The 8,663-nt window shown below is 38.5% G+C and overlaps 1 protein-coding gene across 2 annotated transcripts in view; it reads left to right on the plus strand.

Moving 5' to 3' along the window:
- Nucleotides 1–5,970, plus strand: part of MOCOS (molybdenum cofactor sulfurase) — a 204,132-nt gene extending 198,162 nt beyond the window's left edge. For both annotated transcript variants that reach the window (XM_015854272.2, XM_015854273.2), the window contains exon 15: nucleotides 2,467–5,970. In XM_015854272.2, the coding sequence (XP_015709758.1) occupies nucleotides 2,467–2,613 (147 nt within the window). In that variant the 3' untranslated portion in view covers nucleotides 2,614–5,970. The remainder of the gene's footprint in view (nucleotides 1–2,466) is intronic.
- The last annotated feature ends 2,693 nt before the right edge of the window (nucleotides 5,971–8,663 follow it).

Consider the following 8,663-nt stretch of genomic DNA (forward strand, 5'->3'; position numbering starts at 1 on the left):
ACCTTGAAAACTCCTCAGGCATCATCCAGGCTTAGAAGTCCTAAGACTCAGATGCCTGGTCAGAGTAGAAAAATACAGATGTCCATCAATAGAATAGTATTTAAGGACTGTGGTAGATAAAATATATCTACCTCTGTCTTTTCTCAAATAATCACAGAGGGTTTAAATTGCTTTAAGAAAAAAAAGAAAAAGAAAAAGAAAAAAAGAAAAAAAAAAATCTGGTTAAATGATTCAGAGCAACAGAAATGAAGCAAATTACCCATAGTGAACAGTCTGCCAAGATGTATTTTAGTCTTGCTTTAAGATAAGTCAGAATACCAGTGCCATAAGTACATGTTGAAAATTCCTGTGTGTGAAGTTAGTTGATTAACACCGATGTTAAACAATCTTTCCTGTTTGAGAAGTACTGTAGAATTGACTAATATCCATTTTACAATATTTGTTCTATGATTACCTAATCTTTTACGGCAATTAAATTATAGCAACTGTCATCTTTACATTAGGAAATTAAATCCAGGCTGTTAAACACAAGGATGAAAAAGACATCATTTATGCCCATAGAGAAACCACAGCACATCAACAACAAAGAGAAAAGCAAGAACAGGATAATACATACTTCAAGATTTTAGATGAAATTGTTACTGACTTAACATGTCAGTGTTGTGGTTGTTCCAATCCAGTCACTGTCCTGTTGGGTTGGGACCCTGCTGTGTTGCAGTCATACCTTAGCATTGTGTTCTGGAACACTGACCATAGGATCTACCCTACATCCACCGGTGTGGGCAGACACCGGTATCCAGAAAGCATCATTAGTAGCATAGGACTGATCAGACTCAACTCATTCCACATATATGTGGAGTACCCACACAGTGGAGGAATAGTGGAAATAGCCAAAAATTATCTATCTGGGAGCTATCATAGTGTTCAGGATTTCAAATGAAAAGAGAGCCATGCTGAAGGAATGTTTGGATAGTTCTCTGATTTATAGCATCACTGTTACTTGAAAGTAAGCCTTGGCCTTAAATCTCAATAATTCTTCAAAGACTAAGAGCTGTTTCATGTTACCTCATTTCTGTATCTTTATTTAATTACACAGTACAAGAACTGGAGAAAACACACTGCTTTCATTTTACATCTATCAAATACGCACCCTTAGATTCAGCTAATACATTTGGTTATCTTTAATTTGTTGCAATTCCTTTTACCTAGTATATTTTTCTAAACCTCCTGTAAATGTAATTCCCTCAGTTTTGGGATCATCGATCTGAACAATGGCAATAAATGTAATCAGGTCATGGAGAAGGATGATAGAGTTTTGCTTTAAAAATGTATTTGTTCAGACGTACCAAATGGATCATGTTTGCTTTTTTATTTCATTTACACTTGTGAGTGACTGGTAATCAAATACTTCAGCTGTAGCCTACCAAAGTCAAATACTTCTTATTCAAACCTGTAAAAAACTGACAAGAAAATATATGTTGGCTTTCCAACTTCTTCAGTTTCAAGAACAAAGATATTCAGAAGTCTACAAATCAGTTTTGAATTTAACGTGATCTTCAGCATTCATTTACTTTTTATTTTACATTGTAATTGTTTTCTTATTGTTTCTAATTCTTCTCAAATGTCATCCTGAGTTTGAAAGACTATTTCTTGCTGCACATTTATGTAGGTAAAGAACAAGACCATAGAAACACACCAAATGTCTTGCTGTGACATTCCTATGTCAGAACCAGCTGTTGACTGCTCTAACTCTAACATCTAATGTGCTTAAAATTAAGACCATACATAAGAGTGCAGAAGCTCAGATCAGGTTTTCAGTGCCTGCAAGGTCTTATTGGTAGGTTAAGTAGTTATCCCGCTTCTTTCTTCTTTATTATTCAGCAATATGAGGATACTTTCCTTAGTATTTCTAATGTTGATGTAAGATGGCATCACAAGTGGCAGTCCTAATAGAACAAACATTCAGAATATTTTCTGTAAAATACACTAAAATAGTGATAAAAACAAACAAAGGGAAATTCATCAAGGTTAGACCAAGTTCTGTTAAAAAGTGAATAATTCATGGTAGGAAATGCAAAAGTTTTCCTCACTGCTTGAACATATATGTCTTCTGGGTGCTATCTAGCCATTATTTGTGAAAATGGATTAACTATATCTGTCAGGAAGACAGAAGAGTCATTAATTGAGTGTGAATTACATATACAATACTATGGGATCCATGATGAAATACTATGTTATTTATCCACTTACTGAAGGTATTCTTCTTCAGTGGCATGAGATTAGCTCTTGTTTACCAGTCTATTATAGTTAATTAGTTAAAATAATCTTAATTATAATAAGATCACACATACATCCTTATTATTAAAGCAATATTGTTTTTCGAAACATATCTGGCTTGTGAGATCCTCTATAGATCTGATTACTTTAGCATGAGTCTCATCTCAATTACTATTTTGCTTTTTTCAGACAAACTTTGGCATATACCTGATGAACCAGCCCTTGCGCTCATCCTTTCCAGATATTTTATCAGTTGGATCTGAAGTACTTCCAGTGTTGAAGGAGAATACAGAAATTCAACGCCCAACATTCAGTGAAGAAAAATGTTCAGGATAAATTTCCTGGCGGAAAAGAGATGCATATGCAAGTTAAAAAACAAGTCACCAGTCAGTAATTCAAAAAGAAAGAAAAATCATTCACACATTTGCTTCTGGTTTCAGTCTTAATTTTCTGCTTACAACAAACATTATCAGATGGCGGTACTCTTGATAATTACACCTCACCTACATGTTTTTGCTTGTGATTAGGTTACAGCAGCCATAACTCTATTTTGCTCAATTGCTTCAGGATGCAACAGGCTTGATCAAGTCTTAGTAGTGGATGACTCCCAAAACAAGTCCAACAGTGTTGTCAGAAACCCACATCTCAATGAAAGAAAGTAAACACCAAAATACCCCGCTACTTCCTTATGCTGCTTTGTCAAAACCATGTTTGGGAGAGAAGACACAGGCTGTGCTTTGTGAACAGCATGGGTGGGGAGGGGATAGCAGAAGAATGGTGAGAGAGCCACAGTCCTTTCAGCTTTTCACTGTGATGCTAGGACAGTCTGAGAGCACAGAAGCAGTGGGAATTAGCTTTGGGAAATATGTGTCATCCTCCTGGGAAAAGGTGTCTTGGAATACCAGAAGGGCACGGAGCTCAATGAAGCAATTTAATCCATTTGATCTGAACATCTTTTTCTCATTCCCACTTGACACTTTTACATCTGATCCATTTTAGGTGATGACTTCCCATTCACTTGCTTCCTTATGTATTTGTCGATGCTGAGACATTTATTTTCTGATTACAAATTTCTCAACTAATTTGGGCATTTCTATACAAACTTTGCTTATAATCAGCAATATCAAATAGCCAAAATATTGGAACATCATCAACTCAAGGAATTCATGAAAGTCGAAATGCCCTTCCATCCTGAATAGGTCAAACTATTCTTTATTCTTAGTCCTGGTGCTCATTCCTGGGTATTTGATAATATCCTTCTTAGAAGGTTTTTGAGTTCATTACTGGGGCTTCATCTGATACATCAGATATGGAGGAAATAAGTAAAAAAATAAAGTGACGCATTAAATAAATAAATAAATGGATAGATAAATAAGGAAAGAAAAAGAAAACATAGGAAGTCAGTGTATTGCAAGATTAAACATACTGAGGCCGGGTGTTTTATGACCCCCAGCATGGGTCCAACCGGACACATGGCAGTGTCATGCTACCAGGAAGTCCTCCTGGAAAAGGAAAATCTCCTGCATTGGCCACTTTATTGCCAATTTGGAAGGGAAATTTGGGCCCCATTAAAAGCACTGTCAGGACTCCCATCCAGTATGATTTAGGTGTTCCTTGAGGTGGTTTTGGCTCCAACTGTGTGAAAGTGCTTCTGGCTGAAGCAATCTTTGAGCTGCCTGTGTGCAGCCCTAGAGGGGAGAAGGCAGCTTTGTGATGGATTTGGTCAGTCGGTCTGAAAAGGGAGCGATCATCTCAGAGCACCATAAAGTGGGAAAAGGGAAATGCTTTGCTCAGTGTGTGAATCAGAATTCAGAAGGTAGACGGTCTTTTTTCTTTTATTTCTCTCTCTCTCTTTTTTTTTTTTCTGGTTCTTTTGAAGAGCAGGTTTTACTCACTTCAGCTGGAACAGACTGTTATTAGTTTCTCGGCAGAGCTTTGTAATGGAAATGAGAAGAGACGCTATCTGTTTCTTACAACCCGCCATAAAACACACGGAAAGAGAGAAGTGTTTTATATGTATGTAAACTGAGGATCAGTTTTAAGAGTTGTGCCTTCTGCTTCTGAACCCAAGCCATGCTCCTTGATGTCTGCTTTGAAAACCAGAGGTTTTATCTGCCTAGTAGTCAATTATGTGATGTTGTAATGAGCTGGCTTTTTGGAACCTTGAAAAGCAGTTTCCTGGTATCTGACTCTCTTAACTGTTTCACACTTTGCCCTTCTGTTATGCAGAACTTTGTTTTGTTGGATAGAAACCCAGTGCAACTCTGGCAAATTTAATCTGAGGAGACCTGCTGTATATTGACCTTCAGGTGATCCCTGGTGCTTTACTTCGTCCTCTTCACCTCACTGCCACGTCATTTGTTTAGAATGGCACAGAAGTTAGTAGAGGAAATTGAAAGCAAACCTCAGAGCTCTGTTTTACTTGTCATTGCATTGACTACAAAATAAGGCACTTCGGTACACAGTGATATGACAAATACTGTTTGTAAATAGCCTTAATGCAAAGTATGATGACTGAGGATGAGAAGATTTGAACTTTTAAAATGTCATGCTTGGTCCTTCTGACTTATTATTTACAAGCAATTACACTTTTTTTCTTTGTGGCCCAGTAATATTAGATCAAGAATAACTCTGACATTTTACAGGGAGAAAAATATTTCCTCTGATGTCTGAACATCCTCATTAGTATATTCTGCGCATTTCCCAGAATGAACATCTTTGTGCTGCGGTGACGGGAAATGTCACAATGCTTCTGATTGATGGAAGAGGCATGAGGCATCTTTCATCTCAGCGAAGAATAATATTTCCCTTCTGTTAAGTGGAGCGTCACCACCAGTCTTTCCATCAATGAAGATGAATTCTTCTCGGTGTGAATACTTTGTGGAAAATCTTTAAGCAGGAGTAGTCATGTTTAAATGGCACTGGAGGTTTTGCAGAAATAACATCCCTCCCTGAGTGTGAAAAAAAAAAAGATAAATTCAAAGAAAGGAAAATTGTAGCATCATACAAACCAAAGTACTGCACGAGTGAGAAGTGCATAAACACTTAAAAACACTGTGTATATTATATAGGAATATTATGTTCTGTAAGGGAGTCACTGCTCAATGTTCAGAGTATGTAGAAAAAAATACAGTTCCATATGAATGCAGACTCTAAAATTCTCTCATTGCTGCAAAATTAAATCTTTTGACTAATTGCAGATACATATTTACTTTCTATGGATGAGAAATGTGCTGAATACAGTATTTTGAGAGTGCTATATGTAGAAAGTCTTCTACATATTTGAAGCTTGTATTTCCTTGCAATAAATTATTCAGACACATTCCATATTCTGTGGGACTTAACTCCTCCGATCTCAAGGCAAGAGTGATGATTATTACGAGTTCTAATAATAGCCAAGAGGCTGGAATCATAGGACAGAAATCAGCATTCTTAGAAGAAGCCTCTGAAATGTGTTCAGTGATATGAATATTATGATAACTCGGGCACATTACGATTTACACATTTTCAACAGCATCCTTCAAAATGTGGTAATAAATTTTGTTCAACCTCCTGTCAAAATCACGTACAAATTGAATGTGAAAAATATTGATTGTCATCGATAAATTATGGGAATTATGCTCTGCATTTCTTCTTCGGACTCTTTCCTAACTTTCTTGGCAATCAGACCAATAAAATACTGATAGTACTTGGCGTGTGATCAGCGGTGCTTGCATTCTTTCCCTTTGAGCTCATGAGATGCTCAGCTCTGTGTGGAGGCATTGCTGGACTCACTGGGTGAGTGTGACTGTAACCCAGTAGGTGGGTGGATCCTGTGGAGCTGAAAGATGTGTGTTGCTGTCTCAGTGATTACACATCTATAGTGAGGCAGCCACCTCGACAAACATGGACTCAGAAGAAGGGAGAAGATAGCTAGGCACACCTTCCCTTCGCTGAGTGTGTGAGCCTATGAGCTCCGCAGGCATGTGTCCTTTCTCGAGCCATCAACACCCCAGCACAGCATGGAACTTCATAAGAAGAGATGGGAACACCCCAGAACAAATCATTGAAAAAGAGGTGCCTCTTAAGCAAGGTGCCACTTAAGATGCCTCTGTTTCCTTCATGTCAGCTCAGTGTGATGGCATCTGTGGGTTGCTCTCAGTGGAGAAAGGCAAGTGCCCTGCATTGGGAGTGGCTCCCTCAAAGCAAACACAGACCCTTGACAACAAGAATGGCTCAGAGATTTCTCTGATACCCAGAAATTATGACACAGCATGAAAAAGTGGGGGATTTTGCTTAGAAAACACACAAGAATTGGCTGATACAGTGCTGCTGGTAGATAATTAAGGTGTACATGTATTGCTGATGGTTGATAGTATAGTCTTAATAGAGCTGTTTCATGGTGAGTTTGAAATGACACCAATTTCAAAAGTAGAACCACTTGCTTTGCTTGGCACACACACAGCCTATAATTAGGTGCAGTTCTATGTTAATCCCAGTTTCTGCTGTAAGCCTATCTATTCCAGGCATGAACCAAAACTATTCAGCACGGTGCAAACCTGGACATCAACATTAACTCATACTAGATAACCTGTACATTCCATATTTGAGCCTACCTCATGCTTTCTGCTGCTTTTCAATGTAAGTGTCCCATCTAGATAAAAGTACTCTGGCTGGGATTTGCAGAGCAAATGATTAAAAATAGTTGAAAAGATAAAGTTCTCGTCTGTGTTGGCTTATCTGTCAGTCAGTACCTGTATAAAGCTGTAGAGTTCCTCAGCAATTACTATGACTGCCTAGAAAAGTAGAAAAAAAGAACTAAGCTATAGGAATGAAGCGTGGCTTGGGAACACTCAGGTACATCACTCATGTACCTATTTTCAAGCACAAGAAGCTGAACTTTCTGTAACACTTTAACTTTAGTCCTGGAAAGTCACCTCTAAAAAGAGCACATACCTTTTTTTGAGGGATCAAAAGATCCCTTGTGGGACAGGTCTCTTCTCACTGGTGACAGGTGACAGGATGAGGGGAGATGGCCTCAAGTTGTGCCAAGGTAAGTTTAAGTTGGTCGTTAGAAAACACTTCTTTACAGAAAGGGTAGTTAAACACTGGAATAGGCTCCCCAGGGAGGTGGTTGAGTCACCATCCCTGGATGTGTTTAAGAGCTGATTGGATGTGGTGCTCAGAGATATGGTTTAGCAGAGGGTTGTTAGAGTTAGGGTACTATGGTTAGGCTGCGGTTGGACCTGATGATCTTTGAGGTCTTTTCCAACCTGAGTAATTCTATGATTCTTTTGTGTCAGAACCACAGTAGGACAACAAAATGGCTGCTGTCTGTGCAGGCAGAAGCAGGCTTCAAGCAAACAAAAATGCAGAATTAGAGGGGCTGTGTAGAATCAGTCCTTTTGTTATCTGTGGAGAGGAATGTTGCTGGAAAGCAGTTCCTTTAACATACGCATCTCTCAGAAAATGTCCATATTGTGAAATTTTCCTTTGTGTGTGTGGTTATCTTCCGAGGTCTCTGACAAGAAGCTTTATGCCACAAGGAACAGGTAGAGAAACAAACAAGACAGTGGTATCAGACAGCAAGTGTTGGAAAGTGGTGAAATAACAGATGTGGGTTTTTTGCTGTCGACAGCATTCTCTGCAGGCAAAAAGATCAAAACTCATTCTAGAAAGAATATGAAGTTTTGTTTGAAGATTTCTAGCTTCAGGGGTAGATTGGTTTGCTTAGGGCTGTATCTCCAACAACTTTTCTGGGCAACCTATTCCTTTATTTTTCCTTCCTCCCAGTAAAGACATTTTTTCTAGATTCTTTCAGAAATTTGATTTCTGACCATTGCCTCTTACCCTTTTGCTGGTTTCCTTTGAGAAGACTCTAGCTCAGTCTTCTTTCTTTCCCACACCTTGAGGCAACTGTGCCCTTAAACCACCTAGTCAAAAGAGTGATGATTTCAAATACCTTTTGTTGAATGCAGGAATACTGATATGAGACAGATCAACAAATCACATCCTATGCAATAGCACTGAGCTCAAGCAGATGCTATTTCCCGGCAAGTGGAATCAAAATGTTGTAGTGTTAGATGATTGGATGTAGAGACCTGGCTGCAACACATCCACTTCTGCTCTTCAAAGACTGGCTCTGAAGTTAGTTTTAAATGAAATGTTATATTGATACTGAGTTCAGGTTATGAACCTGTTACCACTGGCTTGCTGGTTGATTCCCTTTTTGACTCAACCAGGGCAAAGGGTTTTTGCTGCTGTCGTTCTGTTTGATGGTTTCTTAATACATTCTTCACAAAACTGGAATCTGGTTGAAGTCTTGGGCCTAATGAAGTCATGAGTAGAATTAAACTGCTGGGTAAACTCCAGTTTCCTCTAGAAGTCTGGAGGTAATCATGTTTGTT

The sequence above is a fragment of the Coturnix japonica genome, chromosome 2 (genome assembly GCF_001577835.2).
Source record: "Coturnix japonica isolate 7356 chromosome 2, Coturnix japonica 2.1, whole genome shotgun sequence".
Taxonomy (NCBI): Eukaryota; Metazoa; Chordata; class Aves; order Galliformes; family Phasianidae; genus Coturnix; species Coturnix japonica.